Source organism: Sinohyriopsis cumingii, chromosome 14, assembly GCF_028554795.1.
Source record: "Sinohyriopsis cumingii isolate HCF-2022 chromosome 14, ASM2855479v2, whole genome shotgun sequence".
In the NCBI taxonomy this organism is placed as follows: Eukaryota; Metazoa; Mollusca; class Bivalvia; order Unionida; family Unionidae; genus Sinohyriopsis; species Sinohyriopsis cumingii.
The window spans coordinates 81,726,621-81,740,829 of NC_142974.1; the positions used below are offsets into that span (position 1 = coordinate 81,726,621).

Genomic DNA, 14,209 nt, shown 5'->3' on the forward strand with positions numbered 1-14,209 from the left:
AGTCCTATGGGGCATGGCTAAGCTTACAGTGTAACTGTCAGTCATACATTAGTATGAAATACTAAAAGTATTACTTTATACTACAGTGACTGACATTTATATTGTAATATATTGTATATTGTACAAGCCCCTGTGCGTAAAAAAAAAATGTTTGCTAATAATTCACTCTTTTTCGTGCCTCAAATGAACTCAGCAGATGCTGATGTAGTATAAATGCAGAATAGCACTTTAAAACCCAAAAGACAGAAATTTGTGTGCAGGCTATGTTCACTTAGAAAGGACCACGCTATTTAGATAGAAAGCTATTTAATATTCTCCTGCAACATGTTTGCTCTTACTTATTTCTGTGACCGCACGAGTGTGGATATTGTTAACAAAAAAGAAACCAATATTAACATCTAGTGATGTCCACGTCAGTACTGATATTAATGTCCAGTATGAAACAGAAGACATTGACATGAGTTTTTAGGGCTGCATATTAGAAGATTCAATGATTATGGAAGACTTGTTCTTTGCCGAGAAAGAGGTAACTTATGTTTACTCAGTTTCTTTTAAAATATTTTGCATATGGAATGATCAAAGTGGATAACCTGAATCATCGACATTATAAGTGTAAGCATACATTTGGTCATTTAAAAATAAGCTAAGGTTTTACTTCAGATTTTACTTAAAGATATAATTCAACCTCTTGTTGCTAAAAATGATTGCTACACCACATGATCATCAAATACTACTTGACATCCTTTGTGTTCAACAACACTGTCTCTAAACTTATTTATGCCTTCCACAATTCAACTGTGCAGCCATGTCTGCCTGCCTTCCCCCCCAGTAATTCTGTAGGCGCCTCAGTGAGGAGCCATTGCATTACCGATTGAACCCAGTCACTTGGAATTTTAAATCCTATCAGAATTTGGACAAACATAAATGTTCTTTGTATTATTTTATTGCTGATTGGATGGAGCAAGTTCAGCATACGTGACTGTGAACCAAATGCAGTAGCTCAATTCATGATTTTATTTCTAAAAGACATTTGCCCTGTCTGTGAAGTCTCTTGATTGACAGAAATCTGTTAAAAGCATTTGTACATTAAAAATGGTGAAAATGAGTTTGTTTCTTTTATAACTGACAAAATACATGTATTGTTCAAGCATTCATTTTCAGCCAAATATAAGAATATTCACTGTTCATAGTGGTGATGCATATGTGTGTATGTATCCTGTATGTGATTAAAATTAAATTCCATAGCTATTTCTTAAGGAACAACAAAATGTGTTCAGCGCTTTCTTCTTGTCCACATGTGCAAAACATGATTTAGTTTTTTAAAAATCACTATTTAAGCTACATCAGTTGGTTCCCAGTTGGTTCCCAGTTAGACATGCTGAACTTGTAGCACCCAAACACCAACATAATAATATGAAGAAATTTTGTATTATCTTGATTTAAGATTTTGAGTGTATGGGTTACTTATTTTGTTTCAATCAGTAACACATTTCATATTTCATAGATGAATTATGGCAGGCTGAAATTAATTCTTATAGCATCATTCTGCACAAAGGATGTTGAATTATAGCATTCCATGATTGAGTGGTGTAGGTCTCATTATTAGAAGGAACAGTTTGAATTATGTCTTGTATCTACTTTGGCACAAAACCATGGTACATTTTAAATATTAATAATTTATGCTTATAACATCGAAATTATAGGCTATCAGACCCGGTTTCTTCATAAAACAGTGCCTGCTACATGCACTTGGTACCACCTACTACTATTCTTGCAGCCTCCAATTTTTTTAAAATAATTCAGGACAACACTTCACTTTTGTAATGATGAGAAATGTTCTTACCACAACTGTAAGCTATGTTGAAATGTTTATGTCTGTTAGGTAATCTGGAATGCCAAACACCATCAAACACTTTGCTTAATATATTTAATCAAAAAGATCCAGAATAACATCCTTTCCCAGGACTCCTCCAGTGGCCCAAGTGGTTAGAGCATCCGCCTCAGATGCAGGAGGTCATTGCTTCGATCCATGGCCAAATCACAACAAAGACTTATAAAAGTGGTACTAACAGCTGCCTTGCTAGCCGCTCAACATTAATAGGTTAGTGTTAGGACTGGTCAGCCTGATGTCAGGATAATGTGACTTGGTGGAACGTGATGCCACTTGTCTGAGGAATGATGCCCCAGTGCTAGACATCACTATAAACTGCCACTCTGCAGACATCGTAGCAGTATGACTGAATTTTGTTTAAAGCTGTGTTAAAAATCCATATCATGCACACACAAGATCATTAATGAAAATTACAAGAGAGCAGTCTTTGAGACTTACCAATTGTTATTTACACAGCATAGAGGATGTGGTTTCAAATATGTTTTACAGTGACACATTTCTGGATCACCTGCTTTCTTGAGAACTTTCTCTGCATTTTGTAGAATTTGGGTTTTACTGGCAGCTGATGTGATGGAAAAAAATAGATGTGATGATGAACAACTCATCTGTTATAATATCTCATTAAGTATGTACAGTGATGGATCAAATTGGCAATCTAAAGATGCCAGTTTTCAGGTGTATAAATCATTTGAAGGTTGATGCCCACACTCCACTCTGAAATATTTTTAATTAGGCTAGAATATTCATTAGTGTTCTGTCTAAACATATATATTTGTAAATCTATAAATCTCTTCAAAAGATGTAAACGTCTATCTTCTAATTTCACTCCTTTTTTCTGTTTCATCGTATAAATCACCCAGCCATGTACATTAGCTGAAGTTGAAGTGTCAGAACTACATTTTAATACTTCAATTTGAAATATTTCTTTTCAGGTTAATGTCCCTGTTGGTGATGCAAGGGTACAATTTAAAGTTAAGGCACCTTGGAATCAACGAGACAACATTCCTGTTATTAGTGGCATTGATAATATTCATCTGTTAGATGGACCGTGCGTCATCAATAAGATCAGTAAGAATTCTTAGTGGTAAATCATGACATATTCTGCAGAATAAACATGCCCAGCATCTATTTAAAACATCCAACATCTAAAGTATGGTTTTTCTCTCTGAGTATACTTTCGAGAGCTATACAGTTTTTAGCTGTTGATGTAATCCACTCGAGACAACAACAAAAAAATACAGTATTATGACTCAGTACTTTGGAAACTAAGTAGGGCTAAAGTCATTTTCTGAGGAAAGGAATTGTGTGTTCAGCAACATTTTTAAAGTGCTCACTAACATGGCATTTGTAACAGTTTTGTTCTGAAATTGTCATTGTCTAGATATCTTGTTTGTACGGAAGTCAAGGATATATTGTATATAAATATGGAAGTGAAAGAATGAAGTTTTGTTCACTTGATAGAATTACTTTATCTAAGTTAAACATAGGTACTTATATTTTTAATTTACGCTGTTTATTTTAAAGTCAAATGTGATATCTTAATGTCATTTAAATTTTGCAGAAATATAATAAAACCTGACCTACTTTGGACCTAATATAAATTTACTGTGGATATCTAAGATTTACTAAATCTACAATACTTTAAAAGTGATTATGTACTAAGTCTCTAATTACACTCATTATTGCCTTTATATAAAAATGATGTCTTTCTACTCACTGTTTTATCATAAAGTTTGTTTCTACAAATTTTGTATTCATAGTGTTTGTCATACCACAGTTTGCTGTAATTGGTCCAGTGGAACAAACTGATCTTCATTAATTTCAAACTGGCAAAGATATCATTTTAAAATATTTGTTAAAATTTTTTAAAAGGGTGAGATGGTCTTATCTTCAGACATGGGCTTATCCTCAGATTTGTGCTTATTGTCAGACATGAGCTTATCCTTGGATATAGGCTTATTCTTAAACATGGACTTAATGTATGACATGGGATTTTCCTTGGACATGGGCTTATACTTTGACATGAGCTTTTCCTCAGACATGAGCTAACTCTTTGACAATGATCTTATCATTAGGCATGGGTTTTAAAATTCTTTGCCATGGACTTCTCCTAAGACATGGACATATTTTTTGACATGGGCTTTTCCTTAGACATGTGATTATCTTTAAATATGAACCTAATTTTGTATATTGGCTTATCTTTAGACAGGCACACTGTTATCTTTCACCTGTTTTTTTCCTTAGACATGGGCTTGTTCTTTAACATGTGTACCGCTCCGGTGGCCTAGTGGTTAGAGCGTCCGCCTCAGATGCAGGAGGTCATGGGTTCAATCCCTGGCCGAGTCATACCAAAGACTTACAAAAATGGTACTAACAGCAGCCTTGCTTGGCGCTCAGCATTAAGAGGTTAGTGTTAGGACTGGTCAGCCCAGAGTCAGGATAATGTGACTGGGTGGGACATCATGCTACATGTCTGCGGCATGATGCCCCAGTGCTAGACATCACTATAAACTGCCACAATGCAGACATCATAGCGATATGACTGAAAAATTGTTAAAGCTACATTAAAAATCTAAATCACAACACAACACACACACATTTTTTAACATGCACTTTTCCTTAGAAATTGGCTTATTCTTTGACATGGACTTATTAGTTGACATGGGCTTATCATGAAATAAATGTGGTACTTTCAAAATACAGTTGTTCCTCATGTGAAAAAACTCTTTAGCATTCCACAGTTCACTCTTTTGACTAGGATGTATTCAAGCTAATGGAATACATACCTGTGTTATTACCTCCTGCTGGAAACCATGTAAAAATATATCACCTGTTGGATAGTATGCTGGCATATCAGGTCTACCCTGTTTGTTATCGTTAGGAATTCCAGCAGGCATTGTTTGCCTAATCTGACTTGATCATTAGGAATTCTAGCAGGCATTGTGTGCCTAATCTGACTTGATCGTTAGGAATTCTAGCAGGCATTGTGTGCCTAATCTGACTTGATCGTTAGGAATTCTAGCAGGCATTTGTGTGCCTAATCTGACTTGATCGTTAGGAATTCTAGCAGGCATTGTGTGCCTAATCTGACTTGATCGTTAGGAATTCTAGCAGGCATTGTGTGCCTAATCTGACTTGATCGTTAGGAATTCTAGCAGGCATTGTGTGCCTAATCTGACTTGATTGTTAGGAATTCTAGCAGGCATTGTGTGCCTAATCTGACCTGATCGTTAGGAATTCTAGCAGCCATTGTGTGCCTAATCTGAACTGATCATTAGGAATTCTAGCAGGCATTGTATGCCTAATCTGACTTGATCTATTAGCACTTTTTACAATTGCAGTTATGGGTCTGTTGGATGTACATTAAACTATTACATGTAGAGTACGTACTTGCATGGTTAATCAATGTGTGTGAGTCTTGTGTAAAATCATAGGCCTTGAGTCACTTTTAGTGCAGATTAATTTTCACATGCAGTACTTATGGTTTGGTTAGTCATTAAAGTTAGAATTACTTCCCATCAAATATTAGTTCTCTTGTTGTCATTGCAAGATTTCATTAATAAACTAAATCTTCGTACAAAAAATTACAGTCTTAAAATATTAGAGCCAGAACTATTAATGTGTATTAGTTTATTTCAGTCAGTGGATCACATATTGGATTGAGACTATTCTGTTTTTTCAAAGGTAAAAGTCGACGCAGAGAGTGATTAAATCATATGATCTTAAGCAACAATGAACAAGATTAAAGTTTCTCCGTTACAACTGCACTCAGACTGTCATAGAAAAATGCATAAAAATGATTGTTCTGATAAATACATCAAAAGAGCTATAAGATTTAGTCAGTGTCATCTGGTATTAGCAGCTGCCTCAGTTGGCACTCAGCATTAAGAGGTTAGTGTTAGGACTGGTTGGCCTGTTGTTAGGATAATGTGACTGGGTGGAAATGATGCTACATGTCTGCGGCATGATGCCCCAGTGATTGACATCACTTTAAACTGCTACACTGCAGACATCATAGCAATATGACTGAATTGATTTAAAAGCTACATTAAAATTCCAAAACACGCACCCTATCACATGGTAATGGCTAATCATAACCAAATTGGGGAAAAAACTAAACTGAACAGAAAGGTCAAGGACAAAACATTTTGCATTTTCAATAGATTATTGAATACATCACTGAAAAGGTTTTGGAGTAGCCCAGATAATAACCAATGGCAAAAAAAAATGTTTTCTATTGTGTATGATTTTGGCAAGAAGTTAGGCTGACCCTTTGCATGGAAGCTACTTACATGTTATCACCTTTCATATATTTTAATTGGCTCAGACAATTAATCTGTTAATTAGCTAATACAATCATGGCAGAAGACTATTAAGGGCTCAAAAGTTATCAAAATCAATAGACCTTAGCTGCTCAGCAGTGGTTTGTATTTGTTACGGTTTTGCCACTCGTATGCATTTTGCACCAGATATTGTTTTTATAGTGACAAAACATGACAAAATATATGTTTGTTTTATAATTAGTTGTTGTTGTTGTTGATGTAGGGTTTAACACCATTTTCAGCACATGATAGGCTATACATGGCGGCCAGTATTAATGGTGGAGGAAGAACCCTGGAAAACTCCGGAAAGAACCACCGACCCACGAGAAGCTACTGGCAAGCTTTCTCATATACACACATTGGCTGAATCTGAGACTTGAACCCAAGCAGACAGAGGTGAGATGGCAGTGATCCGTAACGGACAGCGCTTTAGACCATTCAGCCACTCGGGGTCCCTTTAAAATTAGTGAAAATGTTGTTATATCTATTACAAATTTCCATGAACAAACTACATTTCATTGTTCTAGAATAAGTGAAATATCAAGTTTTCATTACCAATTTTAATCATGAACAAACAAGTTTATAATGCTAGAACAAATATCAAGCTTTCATTACCAATTTTGATCTGAATGCTAATCCAATTGGAGGCTAATTTTATATTTTCTGTAGGAAGAATAATTGGATCATACCCGCCTCCATGTTATAAGTGGGTTTGAGAGTTACTGTGTGTGCTGAAGTGAGGGATCAGTGTAATTCATGTTAATGTATTTGACGTAATAGTTCCTCTGTCACTTAAAAGTAATTGGTAAATTTCATGAGGCTACAAAACATCCTAATAAGCACATGCCAGTGATGTTAAACAGTGTAAATTCACTTTGTGATGGTTTGGAACACTCCACTCTGTGGTCTGTTTTTTTTCTTCCAATGAAGTCATGTCAACCAAGACACATTTAAGTCTTTTCAGACCTATTAACTCACATGGTTGTGAGAAAATCTTTATGAGGTTTGTTGCAACTGTTTCTTGTTTTCCATACTGCATGCTATTTTACAAGCTCAGCAATCCAGTTTTGACCAATGACTGGAGTATGGGCTTATTAAGGTACATGTATGTGCCAGTAGTTGGTGTAATATGGTACTTGATTTCAATTTCAGATTGTTCTGGAGGTTTGCTACCATGTTCAGATAACTCGAGGTGCATACGATCAAGTCAGATTTGTGACAAAATCAATGACTGCCTGGATGGTTCTGATGAATCAGAGGATTTCTGTCGTAAGTATTTGTTCTGTTGTTTCTTTATATTGCTCAGCGCTGGCTAAGTGGTTGGAATATTTGACTCGCTCTCAGTAGGATGCATGTTTGATTCCTATCCAGGCCAAGCCTTGTTACCTGCTATGGTCTGGCTCTGAGCAAGGCATCGTATGTATCCCAATTGCTTCAACAAAGTCATGTGTGTTTGATATACCATTAAACTCGCATTGTCAATGGCAACAACATTGTCTATTAAATGTACAAAAGTGAATTCTTCATTAAACTTGCCTCTCTGCCCATCCGTCCCTTTTTATGAACAGAAATCAGTATAAGTTTCATGCAGACCTTTGGAATGGTAAACCTGAGCTGGATTTTGTACATTGCCAGTATCCATTGACAGTGGAAGACATTCTTTTTGAATTTATCGCTTCCATCCCATGAGTCAAGGTTTTAGATTTAGCTCAGTGAAGAAACTGTTTGATGGTACAACACCAGTAAAACTCTTAGACTTTCCAACTGAATATGATTTATATCAGAAATTTAAATACTATAGATTAAGGACTTTCTACTTTTATCTTCTATTTTATATACCTGGTTAGGATTTTTTTATACATACAGGTATATGCTGACTTACCCAATTTTGATATGCCCTAAATTTGTGTTAATGCAATTTCATATGATTTTTTTCAAATCTATTTTTTTAATGAATACTTAGAACAATAAAGAAATTTTTGTTTAAAACTAAAAATGTATTATTCATATATGGCTAAAAGGAATTGTATTATACATAACTGAATTACATATTTTTCAACAAGAGTTCCAGGCAGTGAAACAAAACATTTTGAATTACACAATTTTGAATTATGTCTTTACTTATTAACTTTTGTATGAGTTTATATTGTCTCAGATGCTAAGCATTCTGGATTTATGAATTTTGCTGAAAATTCCGAATTCTTAATTATATTGATGTCATTCTGGAAAATTAAAACTATGTGTCAAAATTTTCAACAGAAGTTATTTTGTTAACACAGGTATGGATAAGGCTCTTCAGCACCAATACATTACATGTAGTCTGAAATACTTTGGATCATTCCTACCGTTTACTGGCTTCAGTGTCCTTCATGTTACAAAATTACATTTGAATTGCAGCTGATATATCTAACAAGAGAATCATTTTGCTTCAGTCTCACAAAGGTTGGGTTCAGTCCAAGGTTGATTAATGATAGATGCTCCTGTGTAAAATTAGTAATGTATGCAACTACCATGTGGGCTCAGCAAATTCCAACTTTTCTGTATGTACTGAGAACTCCTATCCCAACATAATGGCTGAAATATCTAACTTAGGGTAGGAAAGGTCTCTAAATATCTAATATAGGGTAGGAAAGTTCTCTAAATATCTAACATAGGGTAGGAAAGGTCTCTAAATATCTAACATTGGGTAGGAAAGTCTCTAAATATCTAACATTGGGTAGGAAAGTCTCTAAATATCTAACATTGGGTAGGAAAGTCTCTAAATATCTAATATAGGGTAGGAAAGGTCTCTAAATATCTAACATAGGGGAGGAAAGGTCTCTAAATATCTAACATAGGGGAGGAAAGGTCTCTAAATATCTAACATTGGGTAGGAAAGTCTCTAAATATCTAACATTGGGTAGGAAAGTCTCTAAATATCTAACATTGGGTAGGAAAGTCTCTAAATATCTAATATAGGGTAGGAAAGTTCTCTAAATATCTAACATAGGGGAGGAAAGGTCTCTAAATATCTAACATTGGGTAGGAAAGTCTCTAAATATCTAATATAGGGTAGGAAAGTTCTCTAAATATCTAACATAGGGTAGGAAAGGTCTATAAATATCTATCATAGGGTAGGAAAGGTCTGTAAATATCTTACATAGGGTAGGAAAGGTCTCTAAATATCTTACACAGGGTAGGAAAGGTCTCTAAATATCTAACATAGGGTAGGAAAGTTCTCTAAATATCTAACATAGGGGAGGAAAGGTCTCTAAATATCTAACATAGGGTAGGAAAGTTCTCTAAATATCTAACATAGGGGAGGAAAGTTCTCTAAATATCTAACATAGGGTAGGAAAGGTCTCTAAATATCTAACATAGGGGAGGAAAGTTCTCTAAATATCTAACATAGGGGAGGAAAGTTCTCTAAATATCTAACATAGGGTAGGAAAGGTCTCTAAATATCTAATATAGGGTAGGAAAGTTCTCTAAATATCTAACATAGGGGAGGAAAGATCTCTAAATATCTAACATAGGGTAGGAAAGGTCTATAAATATCTATCATAGGGTAGGAAAGGTCTCTAAATATCTAACATAGGGTAGGAAAGATCTCTAAATATTTAACATAGGGTAGGAAAGATCTCTAAATATCTATCATAGGGTAGGAAAGGTCTCTAAATATCTTACATAGGGTAGGAAAGGTCTCTAAATATCTTACACAGGGTAGGAAAGGTCTCTAAATATCTAACATAGGGTAGGAAAGTTCTCTAAATATCTAACATAGGGGAGGAAAGGTCTCTAAATATCTAACATAGGGTAGGAAAGTTCTCTAAATATTTAACATAGGGTAAGGAAAGATCTCTAAATATCTATCATAGGGTAGGAAAGGTCTCTAAATATCTTACATAGGGTAGGAAAGGTCTCTAAATATCTAACATAGGGTAGGAAAGTTCTCTAAATATCTAACATAGGGGAGGAAAGGTCTCTAAATATCTAATATAGGGTAGGAAAGGTCTATAAATATTTAACATAGGGTAGGAAAGATCTCTAAATATCTAACATAGGGTAGGAAAGTTCTCTAAATATTTAACATAGGGTAAGGAAAGATCTCTAAATATCTAACATAGGGTAGGAAAGGTCTCTAAATATCTAACATAGGGTAGGAAAGTTCTCTAAATATTTAACATAGGGTAAGGAAAGATCTCTAAATATCTAACATAGGGTAGGAAAGGTCTCTAAATATCTTACATAGGGTAGGAAAGGTCTCTAAATATCTAACATAGGGTAGGAAAGTTCTCTACATATCTAACATAGGGGAGGAAAGGTCTCTAAATATCTAATATAGGGTAGGAAAGGTCTATAAATATTTAACATAGGGTAAGGAAAGATCTCTAAATATCTAACATAGGGTAGGAAAGATCTATAAATATCTAATATAGGGTAGGAAAGGTCTATAAATATTTAACATAGGGTAGGAAAGATCTCTAAATATCTAACATAGGGTAGGAAAGATCTCTAAATATCTATCATAGGGTAGGAAAGGTCTATAAATATCTTACATAGGGTAGGAAAGGTCTCTAAATATCTAACATAGGGTAGGAAAGGTCTATAAATATCTAACATAGGGGAGGAAAGGTCTCTAAATATCTAATATAGGGTAGAAAAGTTCTCTAAATATCTAACATAGGGTAGGAAAGGTCTATAAATATCTAACATAGGGTAGGAAAGGTCTATAAATATCTAACATAGGGTAGGAAAGTTCTCTAAATATCTAACATAGGGTAGCAAAGGTCTATAAATATCTAACATAGGGTAGGAAAGGTCTATAAATATCTAACATAGGGTAGGAAAGGTCTCTAAATATCTAACATAGGGTAGGAAAGTTCTCTAAATATCTAACATAGGGTAGGAAAGGTCTCTAAATATCTAACATAGGGTAGGAAAGGTCTATAAATATCTAACATAGGGTAGGAAAGTTCTCTAAATATCTAACATAGGGTAGGAAAGTTCTCTAAATATCTAACATAGGGTAGGAAAGGTCTATAAATATCTAACATAGGGTAGGAAAGTTCTCTAAATATCTAACATAGGGTAGGAAAGGTCTATGAATATCTAACATAGGGTAGGAAAGGTCTATAAATATCTAACATAGGGTTGGAAAGGTCTATGAATATCTAACATAGGGTAGGAAAGGTCTATAAATATCTAACATACGGTAGGAAAGGTCTATAAATATCTAACATAGGGTAGGAAAGGTCTCTAAATATCTAATATAGGGTAGGAAAGGTCTATAAATATCTAACATTGGGTAGGAAAGGTCTCTAAATATCTAACATAGGGTAGGAAAGGTCTCTAAATATCTAACATAGGGTAGGAAAGTTCTCTAAATATCTAACATAGGGTAGGAAAGTTCTCTAAATATCTAACATAGGGTAGGAAAGGTCTATAAATATCTAATATAGGGTAGGAAAGGTCTCTAAATATCTAACATAGGGTAGGAAAGTTCTCTAAATATCTAACATAGGGTAGGAAAGTTCTCTAAATATCTAACATAGGGTAGGAAAGGTCTCTAAATATCTAACATAGGGTAGGAAAGGTCTCTAAATATCTAACATAGGGTAGGAAAAGTCTATAAATATCTAACATAGGGTAGGAAAGGTCTCTAAATATCTAACATAGGGTAGGAAAGGTCTCTAAATATCTAACATAGGGTAGGAAAGTTCTCTAAATATCTAACATAGGGTAGGAAAGGTCTCTAAATATCTAACATAGGGTAGGAAAGTTCTCTAAATATCTAACATAGGGGAGGAAAGGTCTATAAATATCTAACATAGGGTAGGAAAGGTCTCTAAATCTCTAACATAGGGTAGGAAAGTTCTCTAAATATCTAACATAGGGTAGAAAAGGTCTATAAATATCTAATATAGGGTAGGAAAGGTCTATAAATATCTAACATAGGGTAGGAAAGGTCTATGAATATCTAACATAGGGTAGGAATGGTCTCTACATATCTAACATAGGGTAGGAAAGTTTCTCAATAAAAGTCAGAATGTACATAAGTAGAAACCACTTTATTTGACTCTTATTTGTATAAAAATGGCTTCGCTGCAATGAAAAGAAAGATGCAGATATTTTTTTGAGAAAAACTAATGTTGGTTAATGTTTTGATCAAAAATAATGATCAAGTAAGTAAAGATTTTGGAATTGGAGAAATGGATTCATCATTAGATCTTAATTATAATGGTGTTGAGAATCATAGGAGACATAACATACTTCTTCAGGAGCATTTTACTTATAACAAATGTATTTTTCCATGTCTGGATAGTTTGCCTATCTGAATAGGCTGCCTGTCTGGATGGAAAGCCTATCTTATTGGGCTGCCTGTCTGGATGGAAAGCTTATCTTATTGGGCTGCCTGTTTGGATGGAAAGCCTATCTTATTGGGCTGCCTGTCTGGATGGAAAGCTTATCTTATTGGGCTGCCTGTTTGGATGGAAAGCCTATCTTATTGGGCTGCCTGTCTGGATGGAAAGCTTATCTTATTGGGCTGCCTATCTGGATGGAAAGCCTATCTTATTGGGCTGCCTGTCTGGATGGAAAGCCTATCTTATAAAGCTTATCTTATTGGGTTGCCTGTTTGGATGGAAAGCCTATCTTATTGGGCTGCCTGTCTGGATGGAAAGCTTATCTTATTCGGCTGCCTGTCTGGATGGAAGGCTTATCTTTTTGGGCTGTCTGTTTGGATGGAAAGCTTATCTTATTGGACTGTCTGTTTGGATGGAAAGCTTATCTTATTGGGCTGCCTGTTTGGATGGAAAGCTTATCTTATTGGGCTCCCTGTTTGGATGGAAAGCCTATCTTATTAGGCTGCCTGTCTGGATGGAAAGCCTATCTTATTGGGCTGCCTGTCTGGATGGAAAGCTTATCTGGACAGAATGCCTGTCTGGATGGGATGCTTATCTAGATGGGTTGTCTGTCTGTCTGGATTGTCTATGATTCCTGTTTAACATTGTTTATAGGTTGGCATCTCTACTTTATATTTGTGTAGCCATACATTCACCATACACTAAATAGCCAGGATTGTGATGATGTCACATCAAACAGTACATACAGATTGACTATTAATGATGTGACTTCACAAAAATATTATAAAAGATATCATAATTCATAGTAATGATAATTGATATGGTTTGTTTAAGTACACAATGATTTGAAGCAGACAATACAATAGGCTAGCAGTCCAAATTCATTTTCAAGTGTTGATAATTGTTATTTTCAAATTAACAAAACTGCTTGCTTTTTATATTTTTGAGGTGTTTTAATTTCACATTGCATATGAGATTATTTCAGGTATATTAATGGACTTGTTTTAGGTTACTTTATTACAATAAAGACTTGATTGTGAATTTTGATTGACATCTGCGGATACAGCTGAAGCTTTTGAATTTTCTATACATCTAGTCACCCCCAAAAAATGAAACAGTTTCTTTTGAGTGACACTGTTCTAGATATGTGAGCAATGGTCTTTGTTCATTTCTTTGCCTTGAGTGAGACTGTTCTAGAGATGTAAGCAATGGTCTTTGTGTATTTCTTTGCCTTGAGTGAGACTGTTCTAGATATGTGAGCACTGGTCTTTGTGTATTTCTTTGCCTTGAGTGAGACTGTTCTAGATATGTGAGCAGTGGTCTTTGTGTATTTCTTTGCCTTGAGTGAGACTGTTCTAGATATGTGAGCAATGGTCTTTGTGTATTTCTTTGCCTTGAGTGAGACTGTTCTAGATATGTGAGCAATGGTCTTTGTGTATTTCTTTGCCTTGAGTGAGACTGTTCTAGATATGTGAGCAATGGCCTTTGTTCATTTCTTTGCCTTGAGTGAGACTGTTCTAGAGATGTAAGCAATGGTCTTTGTGTATTTCTTTGCCTTGAGTGAGACTGTTCTAGAGATGTAAGCAATGGTCTTTGTGTATTTCTTTGCCTTGAGTGAGACTGTTCTAGATATGTGAGCAATGGTCTTTGTG

The 14,209-nt window shown here is 35.0% G+C and overlaps 1 protein-coding gene across 1 annotated transcript in view; it reads left to right on the plus strand.

The window, feature by feature from the left end:
- LOC149784233 (MAM and LDL-receptor class A domain-containing protein 1-like) overlaps positions 1-14,209 on the plus strand; it is a 262,408-nt gene that overhangs the window by 185,678 nt on the left and 62,521 nt on the right. The window contains exons 44-45 of the mRNA XM_089932965.1: positions 2,824-2,959; positions 7,366-7,482. Of these exons, the coding sequence (XP_089789091.1) occupies positions 2,824-2,959; positions 7,366-7,482 (253 nt within the window). The remainder of the gene's footprint in view (positions 1-2,823; positions 2,960-7,365; positions 7,483-14,209) is intronic.